Source organism: Phaenicophaeus curvirostris, chromosome 1, assembly GCF_032191515.1.
Source record: "Phaenicophaeus curvirostris isolate KB17595 chromosome 1, BPBGC_Pcur_1.0, whole genome shotgun sequence".
Lineage (NCBI taxonomy): Eukaryota > Metazoa > Chordata > Aves > Cuculiformes > Cuculidae > Phaenicophaeus > Phaenicophaeus curvirostris.
In genome coordinates, this window is record NC_091392.1 from 13,480,629 (window position 1) to 13,506,650 (window position 26,022).

The 26,022-nt window shown below is 39.3% G+C and overlaps 1 protein-coding gene across 2 annotated transcripts in view; it reads right to left on the bottom strand.

The window, feature by feature from the left end:
- The window catches only part of RELN (reelin), a 296,961-nt gene that overhangs the window by 143,407 nt on the left and 127,532 nt on the right, over window positions 1-26,022 (bottom strand). For both annotated transcript variants that reach the window (XM_069881518.1, XM_069881596.1), the window contains exons 5-8: window positions 24,561-24,593; window positions 22,661-22,739; window positions 14,752-14,848; window positions 7,520-7,571 (exon numbers count right to left, since the gene is read on the bottom strand). In XM_069881518.1, the coding sequence (XP_069737619.1) occupies window positions 7,520-7,571; window positions 14,752-14,848; window positions 22,661-22,739; window positions 24,561-24,593 (261 nt within the window). The remainder of the gene's footprint in view (window positions 1-7,519; window positions 7,572-14,751; window positions 14,849-22,660; window positions 22,740-24,560; window positions 24,594-26,022) is intronic.

A 26,022-nucleotide genomic window follows, 5' to 3' on the forward strand; every position in this document is an offset into this window, starting at 1 on the left:
GTCTCAGCATGCCCAAAACATTTAGCACCACAGTTTCCTTCATGAGTTTTATATGTTCAGCTAACAAGATAGGGAGGGATTTAAAAGATCAAATACTCTTCCATGCTGAATTAAGAAGGGACTTTTCACTTTGCTGTTTCTCTAGAGAAGCGTAAGTGAATTTTCATAGCAATTCTGACAGAAATTATTCATCTCTGTCCAGTTCTGCTGAGGGCAAACCCAGTACTGCCTCATAAAATGGCTGTTACAGAATTTGTTAGCCATCTATAGCTCCTGCTAATTGTAAACCTCACTAAACAAAAAAGGGTATTAAGAGAAAATGATCAGCAATGGTTCCTCTCAGTCAAAGCTAAGGCCTATTTAACAAAACATGTTTGGATGTGTGAATTTCTATCGAGTGGTCTGAATCCAAGCAGAGGATAAATAGATGACACAGAAAGCAATACTGATAATGTAACAGCTGCCACCAGAACTGAATTAAAACATGATAAAAATGTAAATGATAAGTGTCTTCAGACTGTTAAATGGGGCCAAATGCAGACATTGTTGTTCACGTGTCTGAGCCAAAGTGGAGTTGGGGTGTTTCTGTGGGAAGGAGAAAGACTGGCTTGCCCACACAGATGCTCTGCAGAGCACTCCAGATGTGGCTCTAGGGGACAGCCTGGAGAAACTGATATTCCCTCCACAGAAATACATGGAGGTCAGTGAATCAGCTGCACTATTTATGTAATTAGATAATTTCTGTAAGACTATTTTTTCCATCACGGTCTTCCCTTTTCTGAAGATAATAGGGAAGTAAATGTGTTTTCTGAAGCACAAAAACTTGGCAGATAAGGACTAATTCAACTATTATTACTATTATTATTATTGTTGTTGTTATTGTCATCATTGTTGTTGCTGATGATGATGTTGCTGCTGTTGTTGTTGATGTTGTCATTGTTGTCATTCAGTTTGAATATGGATAAGGGCAAAAAAGAAGTATTTCCAGTATCTGTACAATCAATTACATTTTACAATTTAATTCTGCAAGACTCACACTGGTAACAAAGGCAAAGTGCCACTGCACAAAATGAAGGAAAAAACCTAAACCTGAAAAAGTTTTGCTATTTTTACTAAAGGTGATAAACACTATCTCTGCTTTGTCTTCAGTAAATATCACCGAGACCCTTAGTCCATGAATTTGCTGAGTGAAACAGCTCTCATGTAGATTCCAGCAGCCTTGGTAATTCAGGAAGAGTAATAGAGGCTGCTGGTTAATGATTCACTGACCTGATGTCTTAGGGTGAGGTAGGATATGACATGAAAACCCTTTTGAAACCATTATGTCAAAGATCTGCATCAAAATCAATGACCCTTACTCATGCTAATCAAAAGCACTCAATAGCATATTTCAAATAGTTCTTTCTATTACACTGACTGGGGACTGTGAAATCAGCCAGCATGAAAAATAAACTTTAAATAAACTAAGCCATATGCCCAGGTACCTCACCTCTTAAAAAAATGCTGGCATAAATATAAAATCATCACAGGTAATGCAATTACTCTTCAGTTAAGTACAACTGATGGCCTGATGGATTTACAAAGCTCAAGAAATTTGGAGTGAAGACAGGGGTGTTACTTAACCAGAAAATAAAGTCACAAGAGTGGAAAGTATGTGGAACAATATTGGAGAATTTATTAGTTTTGTTATTGCTTTTAGTGATTGTATGGTAAGATTGTCAATGAAATATTTATGTATGTAAAAGCATAAAGTTTAGCATTTTATTTCCTTTTGAGGAACACAGAAAATAAGGGCAAAGGAGGTACCACTGAAAGAAGATCCCCCAAGTAATGTCTCTGCACCCTAAATTAGTGGGGTTTTGTCTTTACCAAAAAGTTCTTAAAAGATGAACAACAATAATGTTTCTTCATTAATATTTTAAATCTATTAAAAATATATACACATACACATTTATCCTTACGATGGGGTTCCACTAGAAAAATACTACAGGAGATGGATAAGCTGCAGGTAGGTATTGCGACTGATTGTAATAAATTCATTTTTACTATATGGAACCTGGTAGGTTTTATCCTTGTCAAATATTGTAATCAACAATAAAATTGCTCAACTGATGGCTGTTTAGATATCTTGAACACTTCCAGGGATGGGGAACAATGGAAGGAACAATGTTGGAAAAAGTTGGAACAAGTTGGAACGATGGAAGGGGCAATAGCAACAGATGGCACAGAAGTGACTGGATTATATGAAAGAAGCTAACAACATGCTTTAACTTCTGGCCAGCCCTGAAGTGGTCAGGCAGTTGGACTAGTAGATGTCTCTAGGTCCCTTCTAATTGAAAATATTCTATTCTATTCTATTCTATTCTATTCTATTCTATTCTATTCTATTCTATTCTATTCTATTCTATGCCATGCCATGCCATGCCATGCCATGCCATGCCATGCTATTCCTATCCTATCCTATCCTATCCTATCCTATCCTATCCTATCCTATCCTATCCTATCCCATCCCATCCCATCCCATCCCATCCTATCCCATCCCATCCTATCCTATCCCATCCCAGAAGCAGCAGGAGAAAAGGGCTATTCTTACTCTACTAGTAAGGTCCAAATGCTTCTGGTTCCAGACCAATGTGAAGATCATAACATGAGCAACCCATCTTTTGGATAATACCTACTGGGATTTTTCTGAAAGGACAAAGTCCATCTGGCAAAATCACAAAGCACTCTCCCAGATTAAAGCCTGCTACTAAAACCTCACACTGAAAATTGCCTTTTTGGTGAAGACTGATATGCCAGATACATGTTTTGCTTCCTATCAAGTTTTTTCTGTATCAACAGCAGGGACTACGCATTGACCATGCAGAAAAGATATCTAAGGAATTTCCAGTGTCATTGTCGGTTGTCCAGACACTGAAGATCACCTTTGTTCACACATCCTGCATTTTCAAGTCTTTCTTGTTAACAGTGAGTAATGCTCTTGGAGAGTAGCACTTTCTTTGCCAGCTCAGTAGTACTCTCAAGTGCCCATAAGAACGTTAGGGACATGGGTTTATTATTTTATTTATTGCAGGAAGAGTTATTCTACATCATACCGAGTTTCTTGTAAGATGTTTCATTTGTCACAATGAACATACACTCCAACTTTTTCAAGTATGCCATGGTCTTGTCATTTTAAATTTGAAGTATCAAAACTGTGGCAAGTCCTGTGTGAATGTGTAACTGTCACAGACATTCTTTATATCCTTTTCTGGATGCCTGAAGTTCTGGCATGGTCACCACAAGCTAACAGAAAGACATTTCAGAAGAATGCATTCAGCATAAAACGAAAGAACTATTACAGTTAACTTTGCTTGTTATGGCATGGGCATGGATTTCAAGCATTAACTAGAACTGACCAAAAGATTTACACACTTTCCTTTTTCTTTTACCTCTCTCTTACATTCAACGCAGCCCTTTGTCAGATGCTTATATAAAAGTAGTAGCTCCACCACAAGTTGGAACAGGTTGCCCAGGGAAGCTGTGGATGCCCCGTCCCTGAAAATGTTTTAAAGCCAAGTTGGATAGGATCTTGGGCAGCCTGATCTAGTGGGAGGTGTCCCTGCCCATTGCAGAGTAGTTGGAACTAGATGATCTTTAATGTCCCTTCCAATACAAATTATTCTATGATTCTATTATCCCAATGAATAAGAAAACAAATGATCTGTCAAAATGTGCTGTTTCTGTATATCAGACAGCAGCACACAGAACTAATAGCAGTGAGTTGCTGAGAGGTTTCATTCTAGAAAGTCATGCAAACTATGTTTTTTCTTTAGTATCATACTACATGATACCTTTTGCATTCCATTTCAAAGTCAATTTTGCACTAAATCAAAGCCATATATACAGATATGAAATGACCATAACTCATAAATGAGGGAAAATATGTTTTACGATTAGAAACAAATTGAAAATGTTGCAAGCCATGTATTTGCCATAGAAGGATAGTTTTGGGGGTATCTGAAAATAAAGATTAATGACTGGTCCAAAATAAAATCTGTTAGATTTGGGGACCCAACTTTAGCCAAAGTTTTTTCGTATTAATGCAACTGCATTTTGTAATTATTTTTTTGAAAGAGAGTGTCCAAGCCCAAGCTTCTTCTCCAAATAAATTAAAAAAACTTTTGAACTTTTGGTTAGTTCTTTGTTTGCAAAGCTAATGACTTATCTTTAAAAAGTGGAGCTGAAGTGCCAAATGTTTGAAGACATATTCCTACTCAAAAGAAATCCTTCCTGTAAATAAATTTTGGTTTAATATAAAATAGTAGGTGGGTTAGATTTTTTTTTTAAAAATGGGGAGGAGGAGAATTTCTAGTTTACTTTTGCAGTGACAGGAGGTCTTTGTGATAATAGCATAAAACTTGAAGGGGAAGCAATTTTAAAGTAGGATTCAAGATACTGTCAAAGTCATGCTGTTCTCAGAGGAGCGTTCAAGAGTTTTCATAACAAAGCTGAAGAGTGAGAATTTTTCTTATCAAGCTATTCCCATTTTCAAATATTGTTTAAAAGCCAAAAATTCTATAGCAATGCTAAGACAAGGTGAAAGCTACAGAAAAAAGTTTTTCAAGGCAATGCAATATTTTCTATTAACAATTTTCACATTAGGACACACACCTCTTTGAGGAATGCCTGCCCTAGGGGACAAACTCAGTGTTGGCACTGATCACAGCGCTTTCAGCTCCAGCATGGCACTGCAGAGGAAGGTGGGATGGGAAGAGCCTGCCAGTGCTGAATGCCCCACAGAGCATGCACAGCCCACGTACATGACAGCCACAGGAGCATATGCTTGAAGAGGATGCCCAAGGAACAACGCATGAGCAGAACCGCTTGCACATCTCATGCTTTGGCATCACTCCCTTAAAGCCTTTCCTCTTCTCCTTGTGGGATTTCATTGGTCTCTTTTTTTCTTGTATTTAGCTTGGTTGCTAGACTCTCAGTACCGTGAGTCGCCTTCCATCATAGTGGCCTATGCGAATGAAAGATCATGTTCATCCCTGAAGAAGATCAGGGATGTAGCTAAGAGGAAAACTCTGAGCTTTGGAGTGAGAAATAGAGAATATTTCAGCTAATTAATCAGACTAATACTGTGTGGCAGCTGAGTCTGGAGGCTTTTTTGCAATATCCTGCAATCCCAAGCTATTGAATTAGATGTTCTGGTCTGAAACATCCCAAAGGCATAGCTTTAAATATCTCAATTAACAATCCCACGGAACATTAAAGAAACTTCTAGATTTTGTCTTGCACATATCAAGGTTTGGTCTTGGAGAACTGTAGCCATGGATGATTAAGACATCCAAAGTAACAGAAATTTTCTGTGTACTGAGTAGAAACATCACCCCAGCCTTGGACCAAAAGGCAAATGTCACCAGCTCTGGGTGGTTCCAAGTAAATGCTGTATGGCAGGCAAGCTCGTCTCACTCAAAAAGGATACTGCACATTAATATTGTCCTGTCTGTTGAACAGACCTTACTAATTAAATTGTCATCCTAAGTAAGCCTTCATTTTAACTGTGCCTTTTTAACCCTGTTGCCCTTTAAATGGCAAGACTACCAAATAGGTGGTACCTGAAGGATATTACACAGAATGTAGTTCATTAAGGTATTACTCTACCTGACCACATAGTTTAAAAGGAACTAGGATTTATGGTGAAATCAGTAGCGTTTTTTTGCTTAATTTCCCAGTCCTCATCTGATTATCTACCTGCAAACACAAAATAGCACCTGATAATTAGTAGTGAGAGAAATCAAAGGATATGCACTACAATGTGGCTAAAGCTAGGTGACAAATTTAATATAAAGATATCCCCAAAAGATTACAGCTTAAGTGATTCCATGGTCGATAGAAGCTGTTAAACATCCTTTTAAAAAGAGGCAATTCCCTTGGATGAATCCCTAAATAGGGCTATGATTAAATCGGACATTTGGGAATAAGCTGGAAAATGGCAAATGCCTAGTATAGATTTATGATTTTAAAGCCAAGTACTGCTGAGCTCAGCAGCAGTCCCCTGGCTCACGATGGTTTTTATCAGTTACAAAACCAGTCTGTCCTGTATTTCAAGCCTAACTTAGACAAACGGGGAAATGTGATACATTTTGAACTTCAGGCTGAAATTTGATTTCCTCAGATGTGTATCCACCCCTCTCCTGCTCCAACATACCAGGGTTTTCACTAGTTCCTGCTGGTACAGGTTAAGGTATTCCCACCACATACTCATGGCAACACTATTGTATAGGATATTTCCTACTCGGCCTATTTTTATCCTTTTTTTTAATACTACCTTCCCTGGCTGATAAGAATGAAGGCTATTTGTGAAATCTGAAGTCTAATTTTGAAACTTCACGGAGCTTGCATCCTTCCCCAGTTCACCTACATCAGACACCAGCCACTGAGCTGTGACAGCAACTGCTTACCTACCAACTCATTCAGCTTATACTGCAGCTCTAGATCACTGTGAGAATAATCCATAGAAGAGTTTTTTTAAATTTTCCTGTAAAGCAAAATTTGTCCATTGTAACAGACTTTCAGCCTTATAAAATTCACCTATCCTTGGGCAGAGTCATGGGTGGCAAGCAACACATCCTAGCATAGTAAGTGAGCTGCTCCCCCTTAACTGGCTGAATAAAACTGCAGGGTAGCTCCAGACTAGCTTTTCCTGGAGGTGCTTAATATTTATGCAATAATTCAGTTTAGGAATGGATACATTTTTTTTGTTTACTTCTTAAAAACAGTAACTCGAAATAAAAGGATAGATACAATCCTTAGAACTCTTAACATTGCAGTCAATTGCAGGGTGAGAGGTAGTAACGACAACCTCAGATAGTCCACTGAATAACTTCAGGTGAAACCAAATTTAAATGATGTATTTCTGAGCCTTCTAGGACTTTGATTTCCAATCCATCAAAAAAACCATGCTGCTTGCCAAGCTACCTTTGAGCTATTATTTCCAGATGAGATTGCTGGAGTTTAATCACATGTCTGGTGAGATACTTTCGGAGAATTACTTTTTCAAAAATAGGAATATGATTTGGAAACATATATCCAGGCAGCCACAGAGGAAGCAGGCCACATTTCCTGCCAGCATTTTTATTGAATCATTTATATAATAAAAACATTTTTCCTTCATACTTTGATCACTGAAATATAAGTCAACAAACTGTGTTCCCAATATGCCCTCAGCCCAAGCCACAACTTCTGCCATAATTTACAGCCACAACAACACAGTAAAAATGCGCAATAACTTACGGCAGGCAATACAAGTAATAGAGTATACAACCACGCTGTTGATAATATGAACTAGATGGCATTTAGTTTTGGTCTCCCCTACCTATTCTATTTGCACAGACGTGTTAAAAATAGCAGTACCCAGCCATAACTTGCAATATATCAAAGGTTTAAAATGTCAAAAAGGTTCATTTTTCAGAAACAGTAATCAGCAATGACTTTTTGCACTTTCCCAGGTGAGAGAGCAGGCTAAACTTACCAAGGGAAAATTGAAGGATGGACGCAGTAGTTGTGTTAAGGCCAGTGGTGGTCTACAGGAAAAAAAAGCAGACAATAGAGAGGTTGTGTTAGATCAGCAGAACAATACATTCATCACTTGTTTATCTTTGAAAGTACGGAAACTCTCTCGATACTTAGATCTCCAGTGCATAGAACTATTAATCACCAGCCCATTCAGGCTGAGTGATCATGGACATTTCTGTTATGTCATTTCAATTATTGGTAACTCATCATATGTCAAAGCTGAATCTTTTTTTTCTTTTACTGTAAAACGTCTACAAACTGAGCAAATTTATGTCAAACACTGGTGCTTGACCACTGTTAACAAAACTGAAAAATGGAACACTGTGGTCTATGGTCAGCCTAATATGAATTTGTAGGTACAGAATGGTTTTCACTTACTATGCCCAGCACAAAACAAGTAACAAAAATGATCAAAAATAATTAATAAACAAAACATTAGGTAAACCTAAAATAATAAAATGAAATATTAACAGGGAATAACAAAATATAAGTCCTCAACAGCAAATCAAACAAAACCTTAGTGATACTGCATAATATAAACAATGAAATTTTGTAGTAGCCTGTTGACACAGGCACACAGTTGACATCCAACCAAGATCTAGAAACAGGCAGACAACACTGAACAGCTCGCTCTATATTCAGCACATCACCCTCTTCTGAAGCCTTTCTTTCCCCTGTCTTTCAATGCCCCCATATTTCAGCAGTTCAAATAAGGATTGTTTTCCTGAAAATAGTACAAGAAAAAAGAGCAGTAAAGTGTTGTGAAGGACACTTATCTATTTTCAACTCATTTTGAAAGGTGTACTTAATATTGCTACATAACAAGCACAGCAGAAGCACTGCCTAAAAACACTGCCTAATCTAGTTTTTGCTTGTATGAGAGATTTAGAGGAAACCGGATAGTAGTTAAGAATGAAAACAAGCAGTAATCAGCAAAACACAGATAAACATTTTTGCTCATGGACACTTAGCTGTCCTTTTCTAAATAAAACCAGCACCCAAATGAAGACAAGATTCAATGACTTGGACAATGCTACATTCTAGCAAGTCCCAAATAACTATGACAGTGTTACAAAGGCAATTTTATCAGGATTTTTAATGATGAACAGTACAATCGCTGCATAACTTTCCTGAGTCACACAGTGAAAGCAGAGATTCTTCCATTATCAGGTATTCCTATACTCCTTAATTATTTACTATGCAGATAAACATGAAAACTGGTGAAAGAGACCTTTCTCATGTCTGAAGTCCCTTATTACCCTGTGCAGCACTGCATGACACTGAATAAAAGCTACTCCTAAATGCAGATGTTTTCTGTAGGACTCTATTGACACAGAAGAAGTGTTATCTCTCAGTCACCTGCATTGGCTTTTCTGTCTTCGGAGATTGTCAAAAGAATTTCCATATCTTTGAAAATGTAAATTCAGAATGCGTGTGCATGTGTTTTGCTCCTTTTCTACATACGGAGAACAACTTCCTATAAATATCAAAGAATGGGATCTTCACTGAAATGCACTGAAGATTGGCTGATAACAAGACTGCATATGTTTTAGGAGGGCATTTTGGAAATTTATTGCTGCTATTAATTCTCTGCGAGCTAAGACAGAGTCAGTGGGACAGGTTCCCAAGGCTTCGTGATCTTCTCAAACTGCAACTTTAAAAACTACCTGAAAATTTGGCACTATCTGCACGTAATATTTACTTAAAATAAAGTTTTCCTCTCTTTGGAATATTCCTAACAGGTAATTTTAGTCTTTAAACAAAAACAGGGAAGCTGCATTTACGTAACTCTTTTAAAAATACAGTCACATCTCTATTCAAGTCCATTCTGTCAGGATCGATTCAGTATTAGGTATCACATTTATCATGCCAAAAAGTATAGTGCTTTCTGACTTGAGTTATGAGTACCTATTATATTAGTTTACATTCAATTAATTATGTTGTGCAAGGTCTAATTTGAAAATAAACCCCTTTTTCAATGTTCAATGGCCCATATCACCAAGAAATTAAATGTATCAGTTCTCACAAAAGAGGCATTTGTGCAGACTTAAAATAAACTATGCTGTAAGTCATTTCAGTAATGCTTTAGGAAAAAAGCATTAGACATATTAAAAACTTTGTAAAGTTCTGCAAAGGACTGCTAGGTCTAGACGCTACAGAAAGGCTAGTAGAGAGCCTTTAATGGCTAATTTATTTCTCTTGTAACAAATCCTTACCAATAGACATAGACAGTTGGCATTAAAAAACGCTCTGCCTGCAGTAACAGGCAGCTGCTGGGAGTCAGGAGAAGAGAGGGAGGTGAAGGAAGCAAACCAGCAGCTGTCACATCTGTTGATATAATGCATTTTGCAAACTCAACTCTTCTTGACTAAGTATTTTAAAGCAATAATGTGGCACTAGGAGCCATGAACAGGAACAGATATTTCAGAAATCATTTCAGTCAGGGACAGAATAGGGTTCAAATACTAAATGTGATAGAATAAAAAAGCATAATGACTGGAAAAAAAGAAAGACGTTTTAAAATCTGTGGCAGGAAGAGATGTGTGGTGAAATCACCAAAACATGACTACAAACCAGAAAGAGTCTGGTCCTCAGAAAATAGGGATTTAAACCTATATCTATATTAAAAAATAAAACTAGGTGATACCTCTGGCATTAACATGGTCCTGTGCTCATCCAAAACATTAAGCCATTAGCATGTTCCTTCAGAAGGATTTTATTTTTCTGCAACGGTGCCGTAATGTTTATAAACACTTTCATTATTAGGCTGCTATAAGTGTGATGATTTTTTTCAGCTGATTATTTAATCACACCACTTCAGCATTGTAATAAATTTTTCCAAGTTCCTGATGCCGTGTTAGTGCTACTTTACCACATGTTAATTGGAGAAGTAGAGTCCAAACCTGCATTTTGAAGCTAATTCATGGTTACTAAGGATAGTGTAAATTATATATCAGCAGTGAGAAGACAGCTAATTAATGACATTTTACAGAATCACAGAATCACAGAATAACCAGGTTGGAAGAGACCCACCGGATCATTGAGTCAAACCGTTCCTATCAAACACTAAACCATATCCCTCAGCACCTCATCCACCCGTGCCTTAAACACCTCCAGGGAAGGTGAATCAACCACCTCCCTGGGCAGCCTGTTCCAGTGCCCAATGACCCTTTCTGTAAAGAATTTTTTCCTAACGTCCAGCCTAAACCTCCCCTGGCAGAGCTTGAGGCCATTCCCTCTTGTCCTGTCCCCTGTCACTTGGAAGAAAAGGCAGCACCCTCCTCTCTGCAACGTCCTTTCAGGTAGTTGTAGAGAGCAATGAGGTCTCCCCTCAGCCTCCTCCAGGCTAAACAACCCCAGCTCTCTCAGCTGTTCCTCATAAGGCCTGTTCTCCAGCCCCTTCACCAGCTTTGTTGCTCTTCTCTGGACTCGCTCCAGAGCCTCAACATCCTTCTTGTGGTGAGGGGCCCAGAACTGAACACAGGATTCGAGGAGCGGTCTCACCAGTGCTGAGTACAGAGGGAGAATAACCTCCCTGGACCTGCTGGGCATGCCATTTCTGATACAAGCCAAGATGCCATTGGCCTTCTTGGCCAACTGGGCACACTGCTGGCTCATATTCAGTCGGTTGTCAACCAACCAATTTTAAACCCCTTATGGCTGGGACCCTGCATTTGCTAAATGTCAGAGGCAGCCTGGGCTGCAGCGATCATGTACTGATAGAGTTTGCAGTTCTGAGGGTTATGGGTCAGGTGAAGATTAAAGTCAGGACCCTGAATTTTAGAAAAGTAAAATTCCAGCTGTTCAAGGAGTTAGTCAATAGGAGCCCTGGGAAACTGCCCTCCAGGATAAAGGTGCAAAACAGAGATGGCAGACATTCAAGAAGATTTTCCGTAGAGCACAACAGCTTATGATCCCCAGGTGTAAGAAATCAAGAAAGGAAGGCAAAAGATTGACATGGCTGAGTCAATATCTTCTGGTCAAGCTAAAGGGCAAGAAGGAAATGCATAGGCAGTGGGAACAGGGCGATATCCTGGGAAGAGTACAGGGACACTGCCTGGTTGTGTAGAGATTAGGAAGGCCAAGGTGTGGCTAGAGCTGAACTTGGCAAGGGATGCAAAGAATAGTAAGGTCTTCTACAGCTGTGTCAGCCAGAAAAGGAAGATCAAAGAAAGTGTAACCCCCACCTTGATGAGCAAGACTAGCTAACTAGTAACAGCAGACAAGGAGAAGGCTGAGATACTCAACAACTTTTTTTGCATCAGTCTTCACCAACAATCTCTCTTCCCACACCTCTCAAGTGCATGGGCCACAAGGCAGAGACTCGTGTAGCAAAATCCCTCCGACCGTAAGAGAAGATCAGGTTTGTGAACACCTGAGGAATCTGAACATGTGTAAGTCTCTGGTACCTGACAAGATGCATCCCAGTGTCCTGAGGGAATTGGCTGATGTAGTTGCCAAAGCATTCTCTATAATATTTGAAAAGTCATGGCAGTCAGGAGAAAAGAGGAAACATTGCACTCAATTTTAAAAAGGACCCTAGGAACTACCAGCCTTTCAGCCTTGCTTCTGTGCCTGGGAAGATCATCGAACAGATCCTCCTAGAAGCTGTGCTAAGGTACATGGAGGACAGGGAGGTGATTAATGGCAGCCAGCATGGCTTCACCAAGGACAAGTCCTGCCTGATCAAAGTAGTGGCCTCCAATGATAGAGTGACTACTTCAGGGAACAAGGGAAGAGCTGTGAATATTGTCTGTCTGGACCTCTCAAGGCCTTTGACACAGTCTCTCATGACATCCTTATCTCTAAATTGGAGAGGTACAGATTTAATGGGTGAACTGTTCAGTAGATGAAGAACTGGTGCCACGGTTTCATCCAGAGGGTAGCACTCAGCGGCTCAGTGTCCCGATGGATATCAGTGACAAGTGGTGTCTTGCAGGTGTCCATACTGGATACAGTACTGTTTAATAGCTCCATCAATGACACAGACAGTGGGATGGAGTGCATCCTCAGCAAGTCTGCAGATAACACCAAGCTGAGTGGTGTGGCTGCCATACCTGAGGGACAGGATGCCATCCAGAGGGACCTGGACAAGCTTGAGAAGTGGGCCCATGTGAATCTCATGAGGTTCAACAAGGCTAAGTGCAAGGTCCTGCACCTGGGCTGGGGCAATCCTCCATATCAATACAGGCTGAGGGATGAAAACATTGAGAGCAGCCCTGCGGAAAAGGACTTGGAGGTACTGATGGATGAAAAGCTGGACATGAGCTGGCAGGAGGCATACTCATGCAGCCCAGAAGGCCAGCCATATCCTAGGCTTCATTAAAAGAAGTGTGGCCAGCAGATCAAGGGAGGTGATTCTGCACCTCTATTCTTCTCTGCTCTGGTGACACCCCACCTGGATAGAGCACTGCTTCCAGCTCTGGAACCCTCAGCACAGGAAGAACATGGGTCTGTTAGAGTGAGTCCAGAGAAGGCCCACAAAATTGATCAGAAGGATGGAACACCTCTCCTATGAAGAAAGACCGTCAGAGTTGGAGTTGTTCAACCTGAAGAAGGGAAAGCTCTGTGGAGACTTCATTGCTGCCTTTCAGTAGTAAAGGGGATTTATAAGAAAGATGGGGGCAAACAGGGTCTGTTGCGATAGGACAATGGTTTTAAACTAAAAGAAGGTAGATTTAGACTAGATATAAGGAAGACATTTTTTTACAATGAGGGTGGTGAAACACTGGAATAGGTTGCCAAGAGAGGTGGTAGATACCCAGCCCTGGAAACCTTGAAGGTCAGGTTGGAGGGGGCTCTGAGCAATCCAAAGGAGTTGAAGATGTCCCTGCTCAGTGCAAGGGGGTTGCACTAGATTACTTTTAAGGGTCCCTTCCAACCCAAACTATCATATGATTATATTTTTCTAGGAGTGTTACCTATGCCCAATACTACAACTAAAAATGAGTTTAAAAATTGTGAAAATTGTTCCAGTGGTGTGACTTAATTTTTCTACGGGATATAAAATAATGCGTCTCTTCTCAAGGCTGTTAATGAAGCATAGTACATTTAAATAGGATTCAAATAGCAGAGAGGCAATTTAGCATCCCTGTCAGGATTCCCCTGCTGGTGCTGGCTGTGAGGGAAATGACTGAAATTTCCTTTATCCGTACAATTTCTGAATTAGTTTTATATGTGTTTATGACTTTCGGTCACCAGACCAGCAATATCTACATCGCATTTGTGGAATTCTGGTATCAGTTAAGGATGTAAAATTAACCCCATTAAAAGTATTGTTGGGATCTGAAATAAAGTGTAAATGCCTGGCCAAAACCACTCCTACTTCATGACACTCTTCCATGTATGCTCTTCAAATAGGTCTAATAAGTGTCTTCCTCCTCTCAGAGGACTGTAGAAAACATGAAAATTAATTTTGAACTATACAGACTTAGAGCTTGTCTTTTAATTTTTCAGTTCTTTCCCAAACTCCCATTCTATGTATATTGTTACCGCTAGCTGCCCAGAGTCAGCATGTGGGCATTGGTTATATATCTTTCAATTAATTTTCCACACCCAGATGATCCCAAGTTAATGCAAATTGCACTGTGTTGTTTCTTACAGCAATTTTACAACCAAACTACCTCTCAATGAAATTAACTCTGTCATCTTCATCATGCTTCAATTTGTTACATACACTTTCCTGAGACTGGCAGGTTCTTGCCCTAGGCTGCATTTAAATCTGTAGGATGCCTTGTTCACAAGTAATGTTTCACAACCAAATTACCATTTGTCAGCAGCAACAAGAAAAAAAGAACAGGACACAGCTAACAAAATAAGACAAGAAAAATTAAACTTGTCTCTATTTCATTGTCAGAAATAAAAAGGGAGTTATACCAGTTTGACAACACAGTTCTATTCTCTTGCCTTTCCATTTTTTTATAGAGACATTAAATAACTTGGACGCACAATGGATCAAGAGACTTTCCCTTGCAAACCACTGCAAGAACTTTTGGTTAAGATCTGTACTTTAAAATGCGGTGAAGTTCCTGGGGTGACCTTCTATGGCCCTGTCACCTTGCTACCTTGCTCAAGAGTCTCCCTGCTGAACATCAGACTTGCAAAGCACACTGACATCTCTGCAGCCAAGGCAGCCTCAATTCATAGCCCCAAGTCCTAGCCCTGGCAGATGAGCCAGCCTTCACTTACCAGTTCTCTGGGACCATATGGCTCACAGAAAGTGACGGCGTTGCCATGCATTATCACACCACACTGCTCTCCAACCTCACAGTTACTGCATTCAGACCTGCAGGAAGAACACACCATGTTCAAAAAAGAAATTAAAAAATCATACATTTGAAACTCCATCAGGCTGTAAACTGTAAAATACAACTATTACAGCTTGATGCTCAGACAAATTAGACTGTTTTGTTGTCATGCTGCTGCATGTAAAGACTGAGCTTTCTAGAACTGCCCCTTGAGAGAGACCCTTGCAAAGAACTACTTGCTCTCTGCACATTGTTCCCACTCAGAAAAAGAGTGGCCCTGCTCATCGACTGCAAAACATGACATCATGGGAAACCAAGTTGAACTCTTAAATATATAATTTTATCCTGAAGTTACTCTTCTTCCAATATCCTTACTGCATATTTGATATACTGTATGTATACCCACCGCCGCAGAGTTACCATACAGAACAACTCAGCAGAAGGAGGTAGAATCAGCCCCGCTCTAGTTTGTAGGTCAACAAGAAGCTCCTACAGCCCAGCTGCTGTAATACAGCTCTTGCTGCTGCTTTCTCTTTGGCATACCCTATATTCCTGGTAACAGAAAGCTACTACTCTGTTCATCTTTTAGGGGGAAAAGTATGAAGGAAATCTCACAGAGGCTGGCAAGTGCTGCTGAGCACTTACCAGGATCAGGTTTGAGGATCAGGTTATCAGCTCTGGGCACAAGGAGCAGATTTTCAAAAAATCTTGGAGATGCTGCCAGCCTCTGACGAACTGTCTCTGACAGTGCTGACCAACTTTGCCTTCAGGCATCCAAAGCTCAACTTTAAGCCTACGGGCTCCCAGAGCAACCGCATTGTATGCAACGGTGAAATCACTCCAAACTTTCTTATTTCTCGTTGATTTTTGTCTGCACTTTTCTAACTAATATTTTTAGAATTTTAAGTGCAATGGACTCATCCAAAGGGTGTTTAGGCAGTTTTTTCTTTGCCTTCTCTGATTCAGCGTGTCTCAGACTGGTTCACCCTTTCTGGCGTATAATGCTGTCAAAATACACATTCCCAGACATGCAGTCCAGATCTAGCTTAGTAGTTTGCAAAGGTTTGATTTTCTTCTGACTTTTAATTCTAATGAATAATTTATTTAATATTTAATGACTAATTTATGGTTGGCGGATCTTACAGGAAATTATACGGACAGGAAAAAATCCCAAGGAGACAGGGACTTACTGTCAATGTATATAATAAGAGTTTTCAATGATCATAGTTGATTTCTACACAAGTTTCCTTGGGTTTTTTTTCACCTCATTCCCTAATTGATATTGCTTGTTTGTCTTTTCATTAGTAAGTCCTGTTATACCTCTACAAGTCCTTCAGTAAACTGCTTGGAGCAGGATTTTTCCATTCCTGGATAGAAAACCATCAGCCCTCCATGGTCCTGGACAGGGCAGATGGAGTCTCCAGCAGCATTGTTAGACAAAGGCTGGTAGTTTTGTCATCTACCCCATGGGACTAGGGCAGCTTTTCCCTGAAGGTACCATATATCCAAAAGGTCTAAGCAGGGAAGGACAGACTGCAGAGAATCCAGATAGCTATTAGAAATAATCTTTAAATGAATTTTTAAAGTATCTGTCAGCTAAGTGGAGTTACCTTCTCCTCACTCCCCAGGAGACCTTCCCAGGGCAACAAAGTGGGGAAACGTGGCAGAATGGGTTGACTATGGGCAGTGTACAATATCCTGCACAATACCCTGCAGGTATGTGAATGCTAAGTTGTGCTGAGTGATAGATGTTAGGTTTTCAGATGCATAGATGTGGTGAATAATTGATTGTATTTGTTATTTTAAGTCTCTTCAGTCGGTCCTGGGTGAATTCAGTAAATGACTGCCTTTCTTTTGCCCAAGTCCTTTACAGAAGTAAAAGACAAACGCCTCTTTCCCACTTTCCAAATCTCTCCCTTACTCTGAGATTTTATTAAAGGTCAGTTTCAGCTCCACTTCCCAAAACAAAGTCAGATGTAAAAAAATCCTTTAGTTTTCTTTCTGTATGAACATGTCAATAAAGTCATTTGGCAGTTCACACTGATAATACTTCGTATTTGGGATTTAAATAGCAAAAATAAAACCTCCAATAAAGTAATGTAGTTTCTAAATATGAGACAAGAAGAGAACATGTGAGTGAACCAAAATAGATTCTAAGAGAAAGTGGAGAAACAGAGTTCCCAGAGTATGTTTTTTCACTATTTAAATTTCGACTGATCTCTAAACTCTGATAGCTGAAGAACAGAGGAACAGGAACTAGAAGAATACCTGGAATTCTGAAGGATTCTGGCTGTTTATGAGCATTATTTTCATCATATGGCCCTACATTTTGGAGTTTCATAGTGGACCATTTGCCTGAACTCCTGATACGTGCTGGGAGAGGCAGAGATGGCAGGAAAACTTTGCCTCTGAATACTATGTGGGGACACTAAGTCACTTGTAAGAGGTCAGGCTACATAATTCAATGTTTATTTTAATTTTGTGATTCTCATATTTCAATGAATATGAACTGTTTCAGCTCTTCATCTATTCTACTTCCATAACATGGTCTATAAAATGCTGTTTGGAAATTCAGAAACACTGTCCTTATAGGGTTGTTTCATTGTCACTCATCTTTTCAAGGATGACTCCTTGTGTAAGAAATTAGATGGCTGTTGGTAATCCTGATTCAAACCTTTGTGCTCTCTTTGAAATTAATTACCTCTGACAATAAATTGCTCACTAGCTTGACAGGAATGCATGAGGAGTAAGATGATTGATCTGGTGTTCCTCAGATAATCGTCATTGTATTACGTGTATAGAAATGATCCAATTTGATCCTTTTCTGGTGCAGACAGAAAGGTTAATTTCTTTTTCATTAATACAAACAGGAGACAGTATTAATTGTCCTGCCTGGATGCAAATTTTAATATTATCTTTCCCAACTGCTTGGTCTAAAATTTTTGAACGTTAAAATAATTTCAGCTTTTTCTTTACAATGGTATTCACTGCCACTGTTGACATGTGTCATATTCATCTACGTGTCTTCTCTGCAGATCTGCCATTGCTCTCATCTCTGGCTTAGAGAGTCCCACTTCTCTCTGCTGTTGTTTTTCACTCTGCTGAAGGGGAAACATCTGCTGTTTCCTCATCCCTATTTGTCATCTCGTTTCCCTCTACAGTACCTGAGGTTTTGGACATTATATTGACTGATGTCTTTTGTGATGTTGGGACTATAAAGGAGATAAACATCTCAAGCTGCCAAGAGACTTTAAAACATAAATCTTTCTGAAGTTTAATCTTGCTGTTTTAGTGCAATTAGGAAACCATTTTAGGACTTCTCTCTCCTGTCACAAAGCTTTTCTCTACTTCTTTGTCACTGGAAATATCACTGTGGCTCTTCATTTCTCATATACCACGCAGAAGTGATGGAATCTGTTTGTTATTGATTGATTTTACATGCCCAGCTTTTCTTTGTATCATCTTTGAAAAGCATCTTCTGTAAGTGATCACTGTTTAGAATGCTGATAGTCTTTGAGATGAAATCTGGCACCAAGTTGGGAAGGACAGCAACAAGCTTCTGTAGAGTCTTGCTTTTTTTAGATGTACTGAATCCCCTGTTGTCTACAGCCCTCCTGTTAAAATGAAGTGTTCTATACAGAAACATACATTAATACCAGCATCTATTCTTTACTAATTTATACATCTTCTTTTTCCACTCTTTTTGTGTCAACATTAAATTATTTATCATAGGTCTAAACAGAGTATTTTTTTTCTACATTTGTTGTTGTTTGGCCTGATTAAGTTCTTATATAGCACCCTTTTATACTTTCCTCTGCAATTTTATGAGGTTACGTGGAGGCAAGATGGTCACGGAAGCAGGTGCTTGTCAACCTAGGCAGTCTTCCAGATACCAGCCATATTGGACCTCTTCTCATCCAGCCATTCCCTGGCCTTTCCCTGGCAAGTACTACATAGAGCAGATCCCCTTTCCCTACAGAGGAATTCAAATACTTCTAAGGCTTCCGAGATTTCTGAACAAACACACTTCCCTGCCAGCTTTCAGCAAGTCTCATGCACCCATCACATGTACCATTAGACTTCTCATTGAAAAATGCACTAAACATTACTTTCTAATCAGTTCCACAAATCAGCTGCGGACTGCTTAGCATGGTTGTTGATGATACATTTACCATGGAGTGGGAGTCACTTACTTATCTTAATTTCCATAGATAACATATTAGACATAAAATACATTGGACATTTATAAATGTATGAGGCAAGTTTCTTTCACAAGTAAAACAGATCTTTGTGAAGTCAGTCACAAACGGGACCCAAGAAATACAGAAATATTTGCTTAAGTAAGCAGGCTTGTGCCTATGGGTTGAGGACTCTAGAAATAATAATGTTCTAACACGATTGTATGCTGGAAGAAAATTATTAGAGATTATTTTGACAGACCATGCAAAATAGTTGTCGTGGTTAAGTCCAAAGAAAATGAGAGAGATGAGACATGTTGCCATTTCTGCTTTCCCAGCACAGAAATCTTCCCTGCTTCTTTCTCCTTACGTGTCTTCTCCTGCTGCCTCCTCCTCCCCTTGCCCTCCCCCACTTTTGCAATTTCTCCTGTTTTCTGTCAATCACCAAAATGTAATTTAGGTCAGAAATCCATTCCCAGACGCTGTGATGTTTCTGTTTACAAACAACCACATCTCGATCTTCCCTTTCTCCTCCCATTGTGGCTCCAGAAACACTTGTTTCTCCTTGGTAAAACTCCTTCTCTGCTCCTGAGCCTCTGAGGAAACATATGGTTGGTTATTGGGAGGGATGTGTCTTTTCATGCATTTGAAAGAGCAGAAATCCATAAAAACCAGGCAATCACTCTCAAAATCCTACAGTGCCCTTGTGCAAAACAGTTATTTGATGTGAGGCCTCTCCCAGCGATGTAGTGACACACTGGCTCTTCTGGGTCTCATAAAATTAGACACACAGAAAAGCAATAAAATGCTTTGCTTGTGCACTTGGGCTGTATACCTATGCCAGAGCTGCACACGCCAGAAAGAGGATCAGGAGGAGTGGGACAATATTAATCACATCCAAGCCAGTATTATGTAGGATTTGGGAAGAAAAGATTAGAGCAAAATATGAACAATTCTTTTTTCATCTTTATATAAATAACGGTTTCAGAAATTATTAGAGTGGCTTAGTCTAACTGGCCCCTCGTGACACGGCACTGCTGGAGTATCAGTACACATCAGGCAGCTGCTACTGCATGCTTGGAGCATAGCAGACCAGGGACCAAGCAGGGCTGGAAATACTGCTCTACCAGTTGCTGCAATTGTTTGTGGTAAAGATGGGATTTTAGCAGCTGCCAGGGGAAAAAATGCAATTTTAGAGTGGATGGTATAAACTGTTAATAATCCCTGATTTAACTCCCACTAAACAATCAAATGAGAATGAGCCTCCTGCCACTAAGCGGGTCTTCACTGGAGGCAAAGCCAGAAATCCTTTATGCAGAAAAGCTCATGACGTGTCAATACAGCTTGCTTTTATTTGTGCTCCACATCTATTTAGCACTGCCGAAGATGTTGGCTTTCTGATGTTATTACCTGTCTCAGGACTGTAGTGAGTTTCGGGACGTTCTCTCCCAGCACATACCACTCTGCACTGACTCACCAGCCAAGGTGGGACAAGGATGTTCCAGGGGAACCAAGTCCATATCTTATGGATGAAAGAGGCAGGAGGCTGGGGGGGTCTTTTAGTCTGAATTTTTTTTCTGTTGAGACTTCTATACAGCAAGGATGAATTTAAAGATAAGAGAGCAATGGATAAATAAATTATGAGGCTCCCAAAAGACAGGCCCTCTGTGAGTTATGAGACATCTGCAGGGAAATAATGCCTCCTCTCATTTCTTTCCACTCAAGTCCATTTAACACACTGCTGCTAAAGCTACCTACCTTGGCAGCTATTCTGTAACCTATTAAGAGTCCTTGATCTATTCATTCCCATAAAGAAAGAAGGCTTTTCATATTATAGTATTCCAGATCCTTAATGTGTCTGTCCAGAAAAACATTTAAAGAGATGAAACAAAAGGAACAAAAGAAAGAAAAATAGTAGGCACAGACTAAAATGTATTACAATAAGTGTGTGCAAAAGAAAAATATCCATAAAATTCCATAAACCATAATCTTTTTACATAAGTTTGAAAGACCTGCACAGATGGAAAACTGTGGCAGACCTTAATAAAAGGGAAAATTAATTCATATTTCACAGTACTTATGTATTCCTAACTAAAAAATGCAGGTAACTACTAAATTACCAGTCAAGAGTATTTGAAGATAAACTAACCCAGTAAAATATTTCTTTCTTGAATGAATTAAATCAATAAAATTAGTTATATTTATGAAATAGTATTGGAAGGAACAGAAAACTCAGTAACAATCTCATACAAAAGAAGGCGACTCAACCTTCAAGACTTCATGTTAAGACTGAATGATGTGTTTATCTGGGTGTAGCATGACCAGTAAATATATTCACTATACAAAACAGAAACAGTTTTCTACCATAACAGATCTATGACTTCTTCTTCTGTACATTCATATATTATATGAAACAGTGTTCTATCACTGTGATCACTGTAGTGGTAAAATTATTAATATTTAAGACTGAGAGGTCTGACTAAGAGTTACCTTTGCTAAAAGAACATTCCTTTTGAGTAAAAGCGAATGTTCTGTGATTGTTTCAGACTCCCCACTTCCAAGCAAGATAACCCTGGATGTGACACTTCTATAGGCTCTGCCAAAAGCCACCTCTCCATATTGTTGTGTTATTTAACCTTGGAGTCCTTAGAACTGTGGCAGCAACTTAAGGAGTCCGTCCCTGCCAGGGATGGATATTTGGCTTTATTAACATTGAAATTATTGTTTTTCCTCACCTCTTTCCTTGTTTTCTGAAACACTGTATGGGCCAGGTCTCTGCAATTGGCAGAGAATGGGAGAGCAGAGGGAGAGATACTGTCTGAGTGACATTATGATCAGGGTTTATAAAACCTGATCTATCCTAAATTGTACTTGCCTTGTTATGCACATAGAGTCCCGAGATTCTCCAACAGCATCGAATGGTTAAAGAATGATAACATCCTATCCTTGCTGCTTCAGACATATATTGTGATAATATGAATGACCCTACTCAAGAATCTCATGGAACAAAAAAATCCCTAGGAGATGGGAGTTGCTGTATAGAGCTACAAAGGGAAGGGTTTTCCTTCCTTTGCAATACAAAAGTTTTGAAAAATTTTTCCTTCAACAAAAAAAGAAACAAGTCAACGTTAAATATCTTCAGCAGCTGAAAATTGGATGGAGGTATTTAATACAATTTAATTTGTTTCATTTGAATGATTTAGAAACATCTGATATCAGTTTAGAAGGAGTTTTTACTGCAGTTAGTCTCACCAGAAATATGTACTACATGAATATGAATTAAAAAAAACCCAACAAAACCACAAAACTTAATTATTGAAATTCATTATGTTTTCCTTGAAATTATGATTTCAAAAAATCAAAATTTTTATACAAAAGCATTCATTGAGCTCAGGTCTACTCCTCCTTTCTATTTACAGAATAATTTAAAATTTGAAGTCCATGAAAATTTGTCACTCACTTTAATGGGCTTAAAATTCTCAGTCACTCATTAATTAGTTAATTAATAAACTAAAATATTTAGGTACCAATGGACCAAAGACACACATAAGCTTACACCAATGTGGGCTGAGGTATCTAGGAATTAGTCTGATAGAAATACTTCACTATAACAACCAAAATGTTTTAATTTGCTCAAATGCTTAAAAAGGAAAGCAGAAGTCTGAAACTCACCACATGGTAGGATTCAATTCCTGCTGATGGTAAGAGTCAAAGTCATCTCGTAGGATAATGCTGTCACTGTGCATTTCAGCTACAAAGAACAAAAATCACTATATGAAAAAATCCAGTGCTTTCTAAATGTTGCCTTAAGTAGTGCTAAAGATTTGCATTGCAAAACAGGGAAATCAGCTTTTTAAAGTATTCTAGTTACTAAAGCAGGATTTTCTCAGTTACAGGGGTTTTTTTCTTACTCTGGATCACAGTGCCACAAAAAACTAAGTCTTGCAATCTTTCACCAAAGTTTGGTGGCTATGAAAAGATGCAGTCATCAAGTACATACTAAATGTTTTAAGAACTTTTGTTCCCAACTGTTGTTTGTCCTGAATGTTCAGGAAAAAATCACTCTGAATCCAGATTTTGAAAACACGAGGAGGGATGTGATGTCCTAGTGAGTGTACGATACCTGTAATAGTTGGGGGGTTCATTCTGATAACTCACGCAAAAATCCATGAGCTTGTTGGAATTTCTCTGCTTCTATCAGTGGAGCTGGCAGAGCCAGCAGTGTGCCCAGGTGGCCAAGAAGGCCAATGGCATCTTGGCTTGCATCAGAAACGGTGTGACCAGCAGGTCCAGGGAGGTTATTCTCCCTCTGTACTCGGCCCTAGTGAGACCGCTCCTCGAATCCTGTGTTCAGTTCTGGGCCCCTCACCACAAGAAGGATGTTGAGGCTCTGGAGCGAGTCCAGAGAAGAGCAACAAAGCTGGTGAAGAGGCTGGAGAACAGGCCTTATGAGGAACGGCTGAGAGAGCTGGGGTTGTTTAGCCTGGAGAAGAGGAGGCTGAGGGGAGACCTCATTGCTCTCTACAACTACCTGAAAGGACGTTGTAGAGAGGAGGGTGCTGGCCTTTTCTCCCAAGTGACAGGGGACAGGACGAGAGGGAATGGCCTCAAGCTCTGCCAGGGGAGGTTTAGGCTGGACATTAGGAAAAAATTTTTCACAGAAAGGGTCATTGGGCACTGGAACAGGCTGCCCAGGGAGGTGGTCGAGTCACCTTCCCTGGAGGTGTTTAAGGCACGGGTGGACGAGGTGCTGAGGGGCATGGTTTAGTGTTTGATAGGAGTGGTTGGACTCGATGATCCGGTGGGTCTCTTCCAACCTGGTTATTCTATGATTCTATGAAAATTCAACTCATTTAAGGAATATGAGCTTTGCGTTACGATAGACAAATGTTTACAGTCACTGGTCCACCACCAAGCTTTGAACTCCATCTTACCCCCTAGATTTGTGGTATCATTTATGTATGATGACGTAAAAAAAACAAACCCCCAAAACTTTGGCAGCTGTATTTGTATGAAAATTTCTCTACAAATATCCATTCCATGAATGAAGTAGCTGTGAACTGCTATTCAAACTGATCAAGGATGCCAGAATCTGCCGCAGACTAATCAAATCGCAACATGCAGGTTGGTGGGTGCAGGACTGGAGCTCTCCTGTGTGCTCCGTGCCCTGTTTGGAGAGCAGGAGAAGCAGTGCCCTGCTGCTGGGTGCACCTTGGAGATGTACTGAGACAAAATCTTCCTCTCAGTGATCAGCACTGGTGAGAAAGCGCTTTCTCCTGCAGAGAGTTGTAGGTCCTTATGCAATCAGATGCTCTAATGCATAGCTAGGAACAAAAGCTCTGCAGAATAATGCACTCACACTGCCAAGGCTCAAATGCATAAATAAACAGCAATATATAAAAATCACAATGAAAAAAGAAACCTAATCAGAATTAGACCTAATAAAATTAATTTTATATGTCTCATTTTTATTTGAATTTCCCAGAGCTACTTTCATATGACCATACAGACTGTTTATTATAAAAAAGTTAGTGATTTTGAATTTTTGTAATAAGAATGACAAATCACCTACCTAGGTGAGGATGTAAGGGAGCTTCTGTTGGAGCTGCAGAGAACAGAGACACACAATGAATGAATATCTTATAACATTCGGGTTTAATTATAGCATGAAAAAAATCAATTAAGTGTAAAAGAATTTGTACAATATACATCCTATTAAGACAACTGTTCAGATATTTTAATTAGGAAAAATATGATACACAGTAAAAGTTATAAAAACATAAAAGGAAATAAAAAATATCTAATTAAAATAAGCATCAATAATGAATGAAAGACGTTTACAGGTTGTACAGTAATGTAATAAAGATCACTTCTAGTATAGGATTATAAGATATTATCAGAAATAATTCCACTACTTCAAATTCAGTGGTTCAGTGACTGATGAAGAGAGTGGCAATTAGACTGAACTAAAGAAATAGTCTAGGTGAGGCAAAAATGCCATTTGACCATTTATACTGCACTGGACAGCATTTTACTGGGTATTTTGTTGGGAGAAAAATCCTAGTACTTCTAGGGCAAGAAGTAACAGACTACCTTTACAAACCACTGATTCAAACACTTATTTTAAAGTATGTCTTTACATGCCTTTCTGAATCAATTCCCTAGTAGGTCTTCGTCTTCCAAGAAATCATAAAATACCATAATGACACATTGCACAGGAGCATGTGTGTGAAATGACAAAACATCATTAAGGAGTCTTCGCAACAGGACTCTTTTTGTGGCATTGACAAATGAAAACAGAATGTATCTGGAAGGGTATAGCAACATAAAAAATATGGAGAAGTCTAAAAAGTGGCTACACAGTGTGCTAGGAACTCCATAGTAACTACCACATCTATAGCCTTGCCCAGTCTTAAATCCAAAGTAAGTTACACCTCTTTACAGGGGCAAAGAGGGTGCACATAGGCAAGCTCCTTGGGAGCAGCTACCTCTTTTGCCTCTCAGTACCTCACCTATATCTCTAGCTATATTTTGTACTTTGATAAGTAGAACACCACAAAAAGAGAATTTTTGAAGCTGGGATTCTTTTGATGATTCTGTGTTTCTTGTTGGGCACTGACCTAAATTGTATCAGTAGTCCTGATTTCTTCAGCATATTTGCAAGAAATTACTGAAGTACTGCAATTTCTGTCATAACATCTGACAAATTAAAAATGGATTAAAAATAAACATAAAAATGAATGCAGCAATCTTTGTAGAGCCTTCACACATAGTTATTTAAATAGAAAGTCCAACACAAGTCTCAAGAATTTTGTTTTCCTCTTCCTTCTTTCTCCTTAAACACTGGGTTTGTCTGGAGACATGACAATCTGTAATGAAATTTCATGGGGAAGAGCAAGAAACAACTGAGGTATCTGCAGATCAGAAAAGGAAGGCAAGCAGTCTGGATTTAAACTAGACAGAAATCTTTTATTTAACTGACTTACACCTTGGAAGACCAACAGCTTTTACGCCATACAGTAACCTTGTACACA